Source organism: Gallus gallus, chromosome 4, assembly GCF_016699485.2.
Source record: "Gallus gallus isolate bGalGal1 chromosome 4, bGalGal1.mat.broiler.GRCg7b, whole genome shotgun sequence".
NCBI lineage: Eukaryota > Metazoa > Chordata > Aves > Galliformes > Phasianidae > Gallus > Gallus gallus.
The window spans coordinates 36,617,503-36,634,396 of NC_052535.1; the positions used below are offsets into that span (position 1 = coordinate 36,617,503).

At 48.5% G+C, this 16,894-nt stretch overlaps 1 protein-coding gene across 1 annotated transcript; it reads left to right on the top strand.

The window, feature by feature from the left end:
* Positions 1-1,478: 1,478 nt before the first annotated feature.
* On the top strand, positions 1,479-3,016 carry ATOH1 (atonal homolog 1 (Drosophila)). The gene has a single exon (XM_004941130.5). It carries the CDS (start codon positions 1,590-1,592, stop codon positions 2,412-2,414), a length of 825 nt encoding a protein of 274 aa, XP_004941187.3. The 5' UTR covers positions 1,479-1,589; the 3' UTR covers positions 2,415-3,016.
* Positions 3,017-16,894: the final 13,878 nt, after the last annotated feature.

Below are 16,894 nucleotides of genomic sequence, written 5' to 3' on the forward strand. Positions count from 1 at the left end.
CGTTCCTTGCAGTCGTCGCTTCTGATCCACGTTTAAAACACTTTCAAAAGCGAAGCATCCCCACTGATTACGGGAGGAGCCTTAGGAAAGGCTGTTCTCGGGCCCTGCTTCGATCCCACGTGCTCTGAGATAAATGACTGTTGTCGTCGGGTGGCTGATCTGGTCGGTGGCGCAATCGCTGAGGGCACGGGGCTGGCACTGGCTTTGCACATCCGCTGCGGGTCTGTCCCGGCTCCGTGCCGCCGGGATGGGCACTGCCGCGCCAGAGCTGCAGAGCAGCGCAGGCTGAGGGAAGGAAACCCGCAAAGAAAATAGGGCAAGGGAGGAACGGGATACTTCCTAATCTGCGGCGGTGCCTGCCGCGCTGACCACAGATCCTGAAGCGAGATTGAATGAGTAATCGGGGTGTCGAGCACAATTAAGCCGAGGGCTGACCCGTGTGCGCTTTGTGTGCTTTGAGAACGTCCCTGGCTGTAACGACAGAGGAGGCTTTTTGCGCGTCTTCTCTTCTCCTTCCCCCCCCCTCCCCCCCAGCCCCCCTCCCCGCCCCCGTCTGTAACCCATTTCTCCGTGACACCGCTGCGTGCTGACCCCGCGCCGCTGCCTCGGCCCGAACCCGGCCGGGGGGGGGGGGGGGGGGAGCGGAGGAAATCTGCATAAAGATACGGGGCCGCGTCCAGTTCGTGCGGCTCTGAAAGCTTTGACACTTGGAGAGAGAGGGCAGCTTCATTTCCACGGCTCCCGCATTCCTGCTATTGTACAGTAAGCGCTGCAGAGCGGTGTGCTTGTGTTTCCGACTCCCGTGAAGTTCCCTCTGCGCAGGGCGTGCCTCGAACCGCTTCAAAAGAACCAACTCCTACAAAAGGAAAAAAGAAACTCAAGTAGGCTTGAACATACAAAGAGAGGAGAAAGGAGAGAGAAAAGGGCCGGGCGGCGCTGAATGCAGAATGAGCTCAGCCGGCCCCAGGAGTTCTCCGTCCCTTACATTTATCTTATTCTGGGGGAGCAGCGCCGAGCGCGCACCGCCCCGCGCCTTTGGCTTTGACTCTGAGCGCGCGACGCGGAGAGCGGCGCCCTCCAAAGCAGTATTTCCCCCCCGCTCTGAACAGCGTCGGACGTGGACGGCCCGCTCGGCTCCGAGGGGCTCCCACAGCAGCCGAGGGCTCCGCTTTGCCCCCGTCCGCCCAGGGCAGCGGCGCGGGACGGGCGCCAGGCGCGCGCCTCCCCGGGCGGGGCGGCCGCGCGTGCCGCCGCTCCCCCCCCGCCCCACCGCCCTCCCCGCGCCCCGCGCGCCATTGGCTCCCCGCACGCGCCGGCCCCCCACCCGCCCGCGCCATTGGCCGCCCCGACACGCGACCGGCGCGGGGAGGGGTGGGGCGCTAAGGGAGGGAGCGCGGGGAGGGAGGGGGGAGCGGGGGAGCCGGGACGGGACCCCGGCGCGTGCCGCTCCTTAAAGGGGGGCGCGGCGCACGGCCGACACCGGAGACGGCGGCTGCCACGCGCGAGGCGGGCGGGCAGCAGGCGGGCGCCGCTGGCAGCCGTCCGTCGAGCCGTGCCGTGCCTCGTCCCATGGGCGCCGCGGCCGAGCCATGAGCCTGCCGCGGGCCGCCGCCGCCGAGTGGGTCGAGGGCGGGCGGGAGCCCGAGCCGCTGCTGGGGCCGGAGGCGGGCGGCTGCGGCTTCGCCCCCGGCTGGCTGGGCGTGTGCTGCGCCGCACGCGTGCCCGCCGCGTCGCCGCGCTACCTGCTGCCCGCCGACGAGGAGGACGAGGCGGCCGTGGCGGGGGGCGCGGCGCGGCGTTCCGGCGGGAGCAGCCCCGGGGGAGCGCGGGGCGGCGGCGGGCGGCCGCGGGGCGGCGGCGGCGGGGCCGGGCCGCGGGCGCAGGTGAGCGGCGTGCAGAAGCAGCGGCGGCTGGCGGCCAACGCGCGGGAGCGGCGGCGGATGCACGGGCTGAACCACGCCTTCGACCAGCTGCGTAATGTCATCCCCTCCTTCAACAACGACAAGAAGCTCTCCAAGTACGAGACGCTGCAGATGGCGCAAATCTACATCAGCGCCCTCGCCGAGCTGCTGCACGGGCCGCCCGCGCCCCCCGAGCCGCCCGCCAAGGCCGAGCTCCGCGGGGCCCCCTTCGAGCCTCCCCCGCCGCCCCCTCCTCCGCCGCCCCGCGCCTCGCCCCCCGCGCCCGCCAGGACTCGCTTCCCCCCGGCGGCGGCCGCGGGCGGTTTCGCGGCGCAGCTCGAGCCGCTGCGCTTCCCTTCTTTCCCGGCGCAGAAAGCGCCTTCTCCCGCGCTGCTCCTGGGGCCGCCCGCGCCGCAGCAGCCCGAGAGGAGCAAAGCGTCGCCGCGCTCTCACCGCAGCGACGGGGAGTTCTCGCCGCGCTCCCACTACAGTGACTCGGACGAGGCCAGCTAGGGAGCTGCGGGGCCGCGCCTCCCACCTGCCCGCTGCCGCCGGGGCCGCGTCGTTACGCCGCTGCGTAGTCGCTCCTTCCAGAGTTTCCGTTGCCCAGAAGCCGCTCCCGTCCCTTCCTGCCAACGCGGGGCGAGCACCGCCGCGACGTCCGTCCCGTCCCGTCCCGTCTCGTCCCCGCAGAACGCGCCGAGGCGGCGCTCCCGGGGAGAGCGCGGCGCAGAGCACTTTATCAGCGGCGGAGTCGGGGGGAGCGGAGGAGGACCGCCGGCTGCCAAGGGAAGCCCCGCGCCGCGGTGGGCGCCGAGCCTGAAAAACGCGAACTCTTCTCTCGTGTCAAACGTTTATGTTCGTTTTATTTCGCTTTTGTGGTAATAGGAAACTTATTTATTACGGAGTGTTTGCTACTATTTCTGCTTTCTGGTTGTTTGTTTTTTTTTGTTGTTGTTTGTTTGTTTGTTTGTTTTTTTAAGCAAAACTTTTCTACGACGAAAATCGTTTATTTGAATTTTAGCCCAGCCAATTGCCACTGGTTTATGTATTATTTTATTTTATTTTTTTTGTCGAGATCAAATAAAGGCGGAAAAATAAAAAGGCGAAGCGAAGCTTCGGCGCGGTCGCGTTCCCCCTTCTCCCCGCACACTCCGCGCCGGGACGTGGCCCCATCCGCACAGCACGCGGAGCGCCACGGCCGTATCGCCCCCCCGCAACGGGCAGCGAGTGCCGCTCCCCGCAGGTGGTCCGCGAGTGGAGCCGGGCCGGGCAGAGCGGACGCTGCCCGAGCCGCGCACCTGTCCCCCGGTAACCGACCCTCGCTCGGCCCTCGGCACAGAGCGGCCGCACGGGGTGAAGAGTTCAGCGGGACGGTCCCCCCCCCTTCTCCCTTCCCAAAGCGCTGGAGGAGGGAGCACCTTTCGTTGCCGGGGCCGTATCTTGCCGGCGGGAGGGGGAGGTGGGGGGAGAGGAATGCGGCGAGGAGGAATATCATCACCCAGTAACAAAGTTTAATTCTTTTGGAGGGGTGGGGGACCAGGGCTTTATTTTATTTTACTCTATTTTACGGTGGTTGGTTTATTTGTTTCCTCTCTCCTTTCGTTTCGTTCCCTCTCGTTGTGCTTTCCTCCCCACGAACCGGCGGCGGTGCTTTAAGCCATCACGAAGCGGCCGGGCCGCGCAATTGGAGCGCAACCATCGCGACGCGCACATCCGCCCTCCGCGCTCCCGGCACCGGGAGTCCCCCCGACAGCGGAGCGCAGCAGATCCTCAGCTCTCGTTGTCTGAGGGGTTTTTTTTTCTTCTTCTTCTTCTTTTCTTTCTTTCTTTCTTTCTTTCTTTCTTTTTCTTTTCTTTTCTTTTCTTTTTTTTTTTCCCTAACACATCTCTGAAAGAGATGCGCAGCGCATTTCCATGTTGAGGTTCAGCCCCGGAGTTTGCATAACAACCGCTTGGCAGCCCCCTCTCCCTCCCCCCGTTAACAAGCTGGAACGTAGAGCTGCAGGTTGCTCTAATCTCATTAATATTTTGGAAAGTTGAATATTGAGCGTTTCGGAGCGCTCATTCCCCATATGCCGGGCCGCTCCCGCTATGCTGGCTGCTTCCTTTCTCTCCATTATTAGCAATTAGCTCCTACCTTCCAAAGTGGGATCCAAGTATCCAAGATACTAGCAAAGGCATCAACTCTGCGGTGCAAGCTAAGCACGCTCCCAAACAAACAAAGAGACAACATTTCTTTAAGTAATGAAGATGGATAAATCGCTTTATTGAGCTCACGACAGTGTTTGTTTTGCACGGACGAGCGCAAAGTTTGCAAAGCGGAGAGCGCGCACTTCGCGGCTGCTTTGCTTTGTGCCATTTTTTATCGCTTTTTGAGGCATTTCTTTAAAGCGGGTCCGCTCGGTTTCGGCCGTAATGCTCCGTTTTCTTCGGGGTGCGGTTCTCCGGCTGCTGTTTGCCCAACATCTGGCCCCGGGGATAGAAGGAAGGAAGGAGGGGGGGGAGAAAGGGTTAACCCCGGAGCTTCTTAATTAGAGCGGGGCGGACAATGCGGCGGGGCGGCCCGGGGGGGGCTGGCCGCGCTCCCGGCCGCGGTGCGCCGTGTCTGGAGTGGAGCACGCGCTGTCAGCTGGTGAGCGCGGCGCGGCGGCCTTTCAGGCGGCGCCCCGGGGAGCTGCGGCCCGCGGGGAGCTCCGCCGTGCTCCCCCCCCTCCCCCTCCGCCCCGGCAGCCCGCGCTCGGGTCTCCCCCCGGCCCCCTCCTCGCCTCGCCCGAGGAGCGACGGCCGTCGGAGTGGGATACAAAAGCAACGCCTGCTTGCGCGGGGGGGTCTCACGCGTGTGCGTGCTCCCATGGCTCCTCTCCCTTTAGCCTCTTGCACACGTGGGGAGCCGGCGGAGCTCTCCAGGGACGCGCGGCTCTCGCATCTGCTGCAAAGCTCTGCGATATCGCCGCCGCTCCCCTGCAGGAATGTCACCGGCGGGGGCCGCGCGGAGCCCCCAAGATCCCTCCTCGCCGAGGGCAACCCCCCGCTGACTCGACTCCGGGGAAGGCAGAGAGCCCCTTCCGAAGGGCTATCGGGTGGCAGAGGGACGCCTTTGGGAGCGCGGCCAGGACGTGTCAACACGTCGAAGCGTTTCCTCGCTGCCCCCGCTGCCTTTCTGCCGTGCGCTCCCTCCCTCCCGGCTCGGGACGGGGACACCGGAGCCCTTCGCACCGGGCTGCCGCCGCTCGGAGCCGTGCCCCCGTGCGCCGGGCAGGGAAACCGAGACCTGGGTCTAGGAGAGCGACATTCGGGACTAGGAAAACGAGTTTTGGGGCTGGCGGAGCAAATCGCACCCACTTACAACGACCTAATTTCTCATTCATCCAAACTTCCTTCTTTATCGTTTATTGTATTTGTGTTTAATCGCTGTAATCCCCGTGTCCTCTCGCCCGCCCTGGTGCGCGCTCCCGTGCCCAACGCGGGACAGCGACGCGCACCCGAGCGGTGCTGCCGCGCTTTATGGAGCGGTTAATCAACTGCGCATCAGCGAGACAGCGCATCAGCCCATCTGCTTGATATATATTCAGGAGGGCTCCAGCCCTTTTGAAGTCTAATTTCTTCCCCGGGAGAACGCGCCGGGTAATTTACCATCATTTCATACGCATCGCGGCCACCGAGTTAACCCTTTCCCCAAGCGCTGCCCGCACGGGATTTTCCTCCCGAAAAACGCCGGGTTCAACGCTACAAACTTGTCAAAGCGTCTTTCCGATGATGCTCCTTGAAATAAGAGATCGCAGCTCACCGACACCGTAACCCCTTGGATCTGTCGGGTTAGAAAGGAGGGGTTGTTAAAGATCTGCTTGGGATAAGCAAACGCTTAGAACCGCCCATGCCAACGCGCATCATTTCATCCCCAACCACCTACTGCTGGCTTTGTTTTTAAGATCTTTGGGATTTTCTTTTTATTTTTTATTTCTTTATTTCTTTATTTTCGCAGGACCCAGCCCCATAGCGGCAGTGCGAGCAGTCACTCCTTCTCTGTTACCTGCAATAAATGCCATCTCCTGCAGCAGTTTTTTTCCTCCGAAGTCTGCTTTTAAAAGGAGGGACACGGGAGGGCTTGTGTTTGTCCATGCCACACAAATGCTGCTTTGGGAAAAGGCTCAGTGCATGGGGTTAGGCTGACCCAGGGGCAAGGACAAAGCTGGCACTCCGGGAACCAGGGATCCCTGTTAGGTGTGGACACCAGGCTCTTCTGTGCTGCTTTTTAAAAAGGCAGAGGAAAGTGGGCCAAATGCTTCCATACAATTGCATTTCTTTGGATTTAAGGTCCCTTCCAACATAAGCCATTCCATGATGTCAGTTCCTGTGATAGAAGCTTCTCTTTTATTATTTGCTTCTTATCCACCTGCATGCTCCTTTTTGTTTCTCCCTCTATTTTCCTCTGGCTGGTACTTATGCTGAACTAAGTCCCACTGTTAAGGATGGTCCATCAAAATGCTGGCTCTGGGCTGACAGCTGGGATGACTTGTTGGATCACTTCCACACCTATGTGCTTAACCCTACGGCAGTCGTACAGCTGGGAGCTTGCCCAAACCGTTGGCCAGCATCCCTTGTTGGGACTGCTGCCTCCAGTTCTTAGACTGGCTGCTTCTCCCTGTGTCCTGTTTGTGGCAAAAGACATAGGACCTACCAGGGTTAGGTGACCTTCGGTATCAGGGCAAGAGCACAGGTTGTGTGTCATCTTACGCTTCTTGCACCATGTACTTCTTCTCCAGTCCCTTCAGAAGTATTCCCAGCGAGGAGACTGTGTTCAACGCTAGGGATGCTGCTTTCCTCCATTATAGAGATGGTTCACCTGGGCTATGCCTGCTGCTGGGGCTCTCCTGCCTCCTGCCCTGGGATCAAGATGTAGAGCAGATGCCTTACTCCAGCTTTAGTTTGTTTTTTGGAGTGGATTGAGAGGGAGGGAAGAGCAGAGATTTCTGTTAAAGGGCACAGCTGAGGAAGCCTTGGGAAGGATGGCAGCTGCAGGCAGCTTCAGCAGGCAAGTCATTCTCCCCACCTGTAGCTTGTTCCATCCTCAGAGTTCATTCAGGTCACTTAGAGGTGAGAAAGCTTGAAATAGGCTGCACACACAGCTCCCCTTGGATCTTCCTCCGTGATGTGGGTGTTAGCTGGATGTTGCTTTTTGGAGAGAAGGAAAGATGCATTCTGATGTGCAGAGATACCTACAGGCCTTGATCATGCTTCAGGTAAGAAGGATAGCTGTGGCTTTTGTTTTTCTTCTGATGCTACCAATGCTGCAGTGTTTGTAGTCAGACTGGAATAAACGCAGCTAGGCTCCTGCTGTTCTGTTGCATTGCTTACCAGACTTTTTTTGCTTTAAAAAAAAAAAAAAATCAACATTTATGTAGTTCATTTGTGGTCACGACAGGTGTTCTGGATGAAATCAGTTATACTTTTATTACTCAGGGGAGCCAATTAACCCTATTCTTTTCTGCATTGCGAAGCATCCTAAAAGCTGTTTGTTTAAGAGGGCTTGGGAGGAAAAAAAAAGTTTGGCTCTGTGTAAGTGGTAACTGAGGCAGAAGGGCTTTGAATTGTCACTAGGGGTTTTGGAGTTTGTTTATTGGGAAAAGAGATGAACACTCTGAAGTCTTGCTGGCTCTAATTTTGGGGTTAGTAAGCAATGAGATCGCTTCATGTGAGTGTTGTTGTTGCCTGTGGCACTCCACTGCATGGGAACTGGAGTGAGCACTATTCATAGTTTGGGGAAAGGTGGCTTTGGGTGGTCTTGTTACCTAGTCCTGCAAAAGCTAGTGGGTGCCACTGTAGTGAGATAACCTGCTTTTCCCATTTACCCATTTTTACCTGGGCTCCTTTATGGTGCTGGAAACTCTGTGCTGTGTTTTTAATGGGGGTTTCACAACCTTGGCCTGCAGTTTGGGTTGCTCCTGGGGCTGGGATGTGATTCTCCTATGGCAGGTATTCCAGGACCTGCACCTGTAGTGCTTTGTGCTCAGGAGTTCATGACAACAGCCCTAGAGCACGGCCTTCCCTGGTGCTCACACAACCAGGCACCTTCTAGCACTGGAGAGTGTGGTTGGGCTTTCAGCTGTAGAAGTGTGTGCTGGAGGAGCAAACATCAGTGTAAGACTGGCCGAACAGAAGTTTAAAAATGTCAATGTCAGTTTTTTGTCAGTATTCCCACCACTAGGAGAAGTGATGCTTGGAAGGTAAACTTCTGTTTTTGGTTTCTTTTTATTTTCCAATGAAAGCAGAGCAAACAGAGGAGCATCATCCTGGCCCTAGTGAAAACAATGTGTCAAATATTACTGTTGTGATCTTGTTCATAATTTCATGTGGTCATAAAACAGGGAGTAATAAAAGTTATTCCCTACAAAGGAAACAGGAAACATGAAAGGTGAGAATCTCAATCCAGGCTTATGGCTCTTGAAAGCCCAGAGGTTATTCTTTTGTTCTGTGGCAGTTTGCTGTTTAGTAGGTGATGAAGCGTCAGCCTCTTCCTTCTTTCCGTAAACATTGAAGAGATATTGATGAGTGTGTTTTGCAGTCACACTTATTATACTCAGTGCACACCTTGAAAATAGTGTGGGGAGAAGATATAGGGATGTGGCCCGAAGATTCCTGAAATACCTGGTGCTACTGGGCCATGGTCTGTACAGAAAATTGGCAGATTAAGCTGAATAAATCTATTCAAAATCTGCAGCAAATACTGGGAACAAGCAGCTTGTGTCATCCTTTGACATAACTTTTTATTTATATAATAATAAAATCAAACAGCAGAAAAGAAACAGATTATCAAATCTGGAAGCTTTTTTATGGAAGTATTGGTTTTAGTGGATCTCAATTAAATTTGAGAAATGTAAATGAAAAGCATCAAGTCAAAGTGTTTATGTGACTGAAAGGAAAATTACAGAGAGACATTCTGAGCACTGCTATGCACCACCAAAAAAGTTGGGGTGTTTACATATCAATTTCAGTTTGTATTTCCTGCAAATTATTACATATAAAGCAATCTGGTACTGATATTTAAATGTTTTTTCCCTATGTCTTTTTTTTTTTTTTTTTTTGCTAATTTGTTTCTAATGCTATTGGCTTTTTGGTGAAGTTCTTTGAGTTAATTTTTTTGAGAAATAATTGACGCACAGAAAAAGCTTTCATTGGAACAAGAAACATTTTGAAAAGAAATGTTGTTACTTAGTAGACTAATAATGGCAGCATTGGATAGTTGCGTTGGTTAACTTTATATGTTTTTCCAATTCTTCCTCTGAATTCAATTTTGGATTTTGATTATACTGAATTGGCTTGAAGCTGAGCGTTAGTATCTGCTCTGTGGTGAGCTATTTAAAGGTATTAGCTTGACTTTTGGAGCTTTTTGGAAAAAAAAAAAATAGTGAACTGCAGTGTCATATTCTTTGTTGTTTCCAATTTCCCTGTTGCACTGCATTATCTAGGGAAAAATAAGTTATAATGGCCTCACTGCTTCAGAAGTAGAGGGCTACAAAATTGCCAATAGGAAATTCCTGTGTTAGGTATGCTGTATACCTGATACAAAAAGCTTAGAGCAGTCATAGTGGCCCCTTCCACAGCATCAACGCGATGGCCCCTTCTTCAGCATTAACCTACAGGATGAGTAGTTTGGCCAAAAGAAAGTGGGTTTAAGTACAAGGCTTTTGTACTGTGCCTGGTAGGACACAGTTAAGCGTGGAAAAAAATAAGATAGCGTTTGAAGTTGCCTAGAGGCTGCTGTCTTGATTAATTTAAAATTTTAGATTTACACACCCTGCAATAAACTTTTATTTACGTTTTATTGCAACTGAACTTTACGTCTTTTGTGCTTACCTAATATTAGTGTGGTAACTGCTGAGGCAGGTGAATCAACAGAGGGAAGTCTAAACTGATTCAGTAATGGCCATAAAACCCCTTGAGCAGCGCTGATAAACCTACCCGGCTTGCTTTCCTTCTATTAGCTTTAATCCTGGCTTCCAGCACTGACGCTGGTGATGGGGAGGTGGAGACTTTCCACAAAGGGATATTTGATAAAGCGGATGCATGAAGGTCTGACTTGTGCTGGTCGCGTGGATGACGAGTGAGCAGGCTAACTCTGCAGCTCCTGGAGAGCAGCTGGATGACGCTTGATTTTTAAATTATTATTATTGTTTTTTAAACTTTCTTCCCCCCTTCCCGGAGTTGTTATATTGACTTTCCTGTCAGGCTGCCCTCGCTGCACGTGATGCTGGCGCTGTCCATGGTACCCACTCGGCCGGTGGTCGGCTCTGCTCTCGCCGGCATTACGTTCCCCGTTTTGTCCCTTCCTGCTAGCACAAACTCCTATGAAGAATGTTTTTTTTTTTTTTTTTCAGCTTGTTCAGTGCATCATGTCTTAATCTATGCAGCAGCTATAGCTACAAGACCTGAGTAACAGACGAAGCTGCTGTGGTTTAGCCTCGCAGGCAGCTTAACACAGGCACAGGGAAGAGAAGTGGAGATAGTGGCACAGGGTGGGAAGAAAAACTCGTGACTTGAGATAAAGACAGTTTAATAGGAAGGAAAACTGTGGTAAAACAGACAAAACAAGCGTTGCACAATGCAGCTGTAGCATCTGTCCCTCTGGTCAACATCTCCACTTTTATTGTGCAACATGATGTGAAATGGTATGGAACATTCCTTTGGCCAGTTAGGGTCAGCTGTCCCAGTTCTGTCCCCTCCCAGCTCCTTGTGCATCCCCAGACTCTTTGCTGGCAGAGCAGTATGAGAAGCTGAAACATCCTTGATTTTGTGCAGCAGTGCTCGGCAACAACTAAAACACTGATGTATTAACAATGCTTTTTTCATACTAAATCCAAAATGAAGTACAGTATCAGCTACCAGGAAGAAAGTTAACTCTATTTTAGCTGAATCCAGAGCAGAAGTGCAGAAGCTTGACTTATCGCGCAACAAAAAAGCACTTTTTTTGGCTCTATTGATTGTATTCTTTTGTAAATTGTGCAAGAATCTTCTAGTTATGATGTAACCGGCAAAATGAACTACATTATTCTGATCTGTATGCATTTCATTTATGAGCTTTTACATAAAATGAAACATCTCTATGAAACATGATTCTGTGATTCTATACTTCACTCTGAGTATTCTTCTTTAAAGATACAAAGCTTTATATAACAATTGTTGACAGCATCCACCTTAAATTGTTGAATCTTTAGGACCATTGTGCATGCATCTGTGATTTCATTTAACACTGTTGTCCAAAAATAAGGAAAAATGAACAGAGCTGATGTACTTCAAAACCATTTTCTCATCAGCCCAAAATATTTACATTTGTGTGGCATGGATCATACTTTGAAAGTACAGATCTGATAAACCCAAAGCTTCTAGATAAAATTCCAACATAAATAGGTAAATAAATACATCACAGATGTTTGAAATCAAAGGAAGTCTCTCCTTGCTTTTCTCAGTTCCTCACTTTGCTAGATAATGTGAAACAGCGTCTCTCTGCTGCAAGCTGACATCAGTTAGGAGACGTTAGCAGGTGCTACAAATCAGGAGAAGGACATTTTTGGTCTGGCTCTGGCATGCACATTGCACTGACAGGGGTAAGCAGTGAAGTTCTATGCAAAGCCTTTGCCCTTTCTTTCCTTAAAAGGCTTTATTTCTTTGTAGTCTGTGAAGCCTAAATAAAAATATTCAGTTGATTGATGCAAAGTAACAATTTTGTCAGAAATATCACAAGTTTTTTGTTACTTGACCCTTCTTTGAAGCTCTCAACATTTGAAGTCAGGGTGTTTTGTTAACTTGTTTATTAGCTCAGCTTTATCACGGAAGCAGCCTCTCCAGACCTAATTCTCTCTGGTCCTTCTCTGTTCATACAATTCAAGTGAATTTACATTGGCAAACGTTTCTGCTTGAATTGCCTCTGTGTAGGGGGAATCCTGATAGCTTGTGGCAGGCGGTGAAAGATCCATTTCCTTGTGTGATGGCCCCACTCCAGGATGTTAACTTTCCCTTAGCTGGAGCACAGCCTCTCACAGGGAGAAACAAGAAGTAAATGGAATGGGAAATGGGATATGAGAGGGCTTTTTTTCCATGAAGAGTAAGAAAGAAGGAGATATGGAGGTATATTACAGGTTAAAATAAAAATGATGGCGTCAGCAGCTACAAGGGAGAAAACAACCCATATAAGCAAGGTTTTATCAAAAGAAAAAAGTCTTGCTAATCTGAAATATCTTGGATTTGCGTTTATCTTGCAAAGCAGCATGCTAGATGAAATGGTTTGCTTTGTGAATTTTGTCCTGATATAAGAAAGAAAGAAATACTGGCAATGTATTGAAAAAGCATGTGATTCATTCCCATGTAAGAAATGACGGCAGATGCTTCTGCCTTAGATCCATACTGAAAAGAACTTTTAATTCTCCTAGAAATTGTAGGTAAAATTTCATTTTTGGCTTGAACTGGTGCAGGAATTGGAAGCTGCAATAGGATCCTTGTTTGTACTTCTCTGCATAGCTGTGCTTTGCTCAGACATGGTTGAAAATAGTTTGATTACTTTTTTTTTTTCATTGTTTATATTATGATAACGTTGGCAGTGAGCAGGTGAGTGCTGGAACGACAAGGGTGTAGCTCTTTATTACTGTAAGTCATCTTTAGGCTCATAAATAAGCCTTTGGAATTGAATGAGATTACTCAACTGTGCAAGAGTGTACAGGATGTGCCCATAAACTGAACTAAAACAGGCTACCCAATGTGGTTAGAAACAAAGATCTGTTGCATGAAGTAAGAGCCTTTCTTGATGTTATAAAATAATATTAGAACAGTTGTAGAGAGCTTCACTTTGGTGCTAGTGCTTGAAGTTCAACTTTATATTTCTAAGTTTGGTGAATTTTGCGTATTCAGTTTGCAGAGCACTGCTCACACAAACATCTGTCAAACAGAAACAAGTTTTTTTTAGCTTACTTAGTGTGAGGATGTGTCTGAGTGAAATGGACAGCAGGTGAGTTGGCTGAATCCTTGAGGATCTTTCTCACACTGCATGAAATACCACCTCATGGTGTGTACTGAGAGAAGCTTGTGAAAATGCATCTTAGCTGCGTAAGTTGATCTTCTAGACTGTAAAACAGGCATCTCCTACGAAGAAGAATAGATCCCTTACCTGTTTGATACTTAAAATATAACTACTAAAGTACTTTTATTTTCAGTACTTTTGTTTTCATTTTTGTTGGATCACGTGGGACATCTTTGCATGCAAAAAAAAAAAAAAAACAACCACAAAATAGGACAGATCATCTCATTTAATTGGAAATATGCTTTCTTCCCATATCTGTAGACATACCTGTTAATTTGCCAGCACAACAGTTTTGCCTGGCACGCAAACAATACATTAAAAAGACTGCTTCTACAACTCTATTTGAATCTCCTACCGGAAGGTTCCCAGGCAATGGTTCTGGCAGTGGATGCTTGTTCTTTGCTACATGAACATAAGGATTGTTTCAAAAGCCTTGTAACCAAATGAGTGCCTACTCAGTCAGCAGATGTAGATTTGGGAGAGTAGGCAGAGCCCTGTACAAAGCGCTGTATTTCTGAAAATTAACGTAGCTGTACATATGTGTGCATACTTTTTTTCAGCCTAAAAACATGTTCCTCCTTTTTAAAAAACGAACAAACAAAAAACTTCAACTTCAGAGCAACTTCATTTAATATTGATACCACTGACAGTCCTAGTTGTAACAGGGAAGCAGAGTGTGGCAATAGAAAAGTTAATCAACTAAATATTCTTCCAGCATAGGGAGTCAGAGTACAGATTTACTTGCAGTTTAGCTATAAGTTCGGCTGTCTCAGGTTTTGTCCAGGTTGGAGTACTCTTGGCATCAGTTCTGTTCCTTTTCAAACTGATGTTTTTTGAATGGACAATAAAAAGTGAGTACACACGACAGGGCGTACACTCAGCTGCCTCATCCACGTGTCTTGGCCACAGGGCATGAGGCCATAGGAGCATAATGTATCTTGCAGTATTCAATAGTACTATAACGTGTTTTATGGCTGAAATAAAACACAAAGAAAGAATTTCCTTCTAAAGTTTTGTGTACTGCATGTGTAACAGAATAGAGGGGAGGAAGAGTTAATGAGTTTCTGATACGTTACTTTTATTTCTCAGATATTTTGGTAACAGCATGAATTAAAAATAAAGAAGCCCTGAATAGCCTACAGGTGGATATAATTTTTTCAAAGATGTCTTTGCACATTTCTGATCTTGCTAGTGGAAAGTCTTTAACAGCTGGGTCCTTAGAAATCCTCTTACAAAGATCTCTTTAGAGAGTTTGAGTATTAAATTTCTCAGAACAACTTAATTTGTTTTTAATGAAAATAGAAATGTTTAGCTGCTGGATTTAACTGGCAAGCTAAGCAATTGCATTTCCTGCATTTTCTTAATAGAAGAATTCCCTACAAAAATGCTTTTTTTTTTTTTAATGTAGGTAAGATATGACTGTTTTGATTTAATACATGGTCATGATACTAACATTACTTCTTTCTATTTCCTCCGAGTCTGAGTCTGTCTCTTTCATTTTCTCTTAGGGCTAGTCCAAACTCCAGATGCTAATGTGTATTCTGAAGTCCCTCTAGAAGCTTCTGGTCTTATCCCTTTATTTCATTCAGTTATTTCATAGTAACCTCATGCCAGCCATGTCCTCTTGCTGCATCTTAGATTTTCACGTTTCCCTATATCTTCCTTAAAAACAAACAAACAAAAAAAACGTTCAGGCTCTTCTCTTTATCTGCCATACATCTATGTCATCTTCCATAAGCTTATTTCATCCATGATGGCAAGAGGCTTTCAACTTTCTTCCCATTCCTTTCTTCAAATTAAAGCCCTATTCTATTCTCTTTAAATTTATTTTTTTTTAAATATTTCACAGCACCTGTCATTCAAAAACTATGGTTGCCTGTATGTGCTTAGATGAAATAAGCCTAAGAGGCCTGCTGAATTGTACTGAGTTGACATTTCCTTTTTAGGTGTGAAGGACCTAACCCAGCTGCTTGTCTCTGTGATACTGACAGGAATGGACCTAAAGCTCCTGACACAAAGTTGAACATCCAACCACAGCAACCTAGACTCCAGTAGCCAAAATTACTGGAAATTAGATGTTGTCTCCTGGTGAAATACTAGAGATGTTATGTTGACAGAAATTTGTTGAGTTGCCAGGCTTAGGCCTGAGAATGATGGTATCCAGAAACTGGTGCCAACTGCTCACATCCCACTGGCCCCTCTTCTTGTCTTCATCCCTTCTGTCCTGGAACTATCTCAAGTACACTGCTGTTGAATTCTGAACTTTCCATAATTAAACTTGCCATAATTTTCTAATTAAACAACAGCACAGCATTGTTAGCCTGTCAAGAGAAGGGACTGTCCTGCTCTGCTCTGTCATGATGCAGCCTCACCACAAGCACTGTGTGCAGGTTTGGGCTTCCCAACATAAGGAAGACATAAAACTGTTAGAAAGCATCCAAAAGAGGAGGCTGTGAAGATTGTGAAGGGTCTAGAGGGCAAGACATGTAAGGAGCAGCTGAGGTCCCTGGGTTTGTTCAGCGCAGAGCAGGGGAGGCTGTGGAGAGGCCTCATGGCGGCCTACTTGCAGGGAGTGGAGTGGCAGTGCTGAGCTCTGCTCTCTGGTGACAGTGACAGGACCTGAGGGAATAGCATGGAGCTGCATGGGTGGGTCAGGTTGGGTGTTAGGAAAATGTTCTTCACTGAGAGCACTTCTGAGGTGGCTTGTCTGAAACCATGTCTCTTTCTGAATATCAAATGAGCATGCACTGGAACCAAATTAAGTTTTTAAATATTGATTATTTTTTTTTTCCCAGCCAGTTTGACCAATTTCTTTCTCTTGAATGTAGACACTTTGCAACTAGTTCATGTTGGTGAAGGTGTTACTAATACGCAAGACTCTGAGCCTTTAAGGTATTTGGCATTGCAAGGAATCAGACTCCAAATTAATTTTGACTGAGAGAACTTCTTTGAAGAAGTTTGTTATTTGTCATGAAGCATGAATTTGGATTTCTTTTGAAAAACATCTAATCTAAATTACTTTTATTTTAAACATTTTACATAACAATGCCATTTTAGCTTCACATTTTCTATTTCATTTCTTTCTTTCATCATCATGTACTCTATCAGTAAGATTACAGTAGGTGACGCATTTAATTATAGATATGTTTATTTAACAACTTGAAAAGGATTCGTAGCTGTGTTTGTGATATCAATCAGTGGGATAAATGCAAAAGTGTTTCTCTAACATCTCAAACCAACAAAACCAAAACCCCGTTTTTTGTGGTTGTGGATCATAAAATTTCAACTGCGTGGGTATTATGTGAACAATATGAAGTTCATCAACATTAACCTGTATGCAAAAGCCCTCTTCAGCATGTTTAAACTAGGCTGATGTGCATTCAACCCTAGTACAATACTTGAACGCTCCTGCTTATTACTGCAGCCAAAGCTCTGGTAACTCTCTAACTCTGGCTCGAAAAATAAAATGGAATGCCTAATATTTAAATTTAATGGCCTATTTACCCCAGATAGCATTCATGTTGTTCATTGTTTGTTACAATCTGAGCAACCTGAGCTTCCTTATGCAGATGTAGAGGAATACATTTGGGAGAAGCTGTCAGTGCTTTGGGCTCTGATTCCCACCAGGAACTTGAACAAAAATGCTACAAGTATGAAGTAATGAAAGCAAGAAGAGGGCTAGATCTTAGTTTAGATGCTGAGCTTGAATATTAAATTGAAAAGCAGTCTTTAGAAGTCTGCACAAAAAGTAAAAGTCATCAGACCCAGTTTTTGTTGTGGAGCCTGGAAGCAGAAGATCATCCCCACATAGAAGGCCGTGTGTGCTCATGTGATGGCTCTGCTGTGTGGGTTTTTGTCTGCTGTTCACTGTGGTTTGGGACAGGGCTCATCTTTGGTGTTTGTGCACTGATTGACAAAATCT

Bases quoted from the DNA above. Each gene is read 5' to 3' on its own strand.
- ATOH1 (XM_004941130.5), top strand. From the start codon at position 1,590: ATGAGCCTGCCGCGGGCCGCCGCCGCCGAGTGGGTCGAGGGCGGGCGG.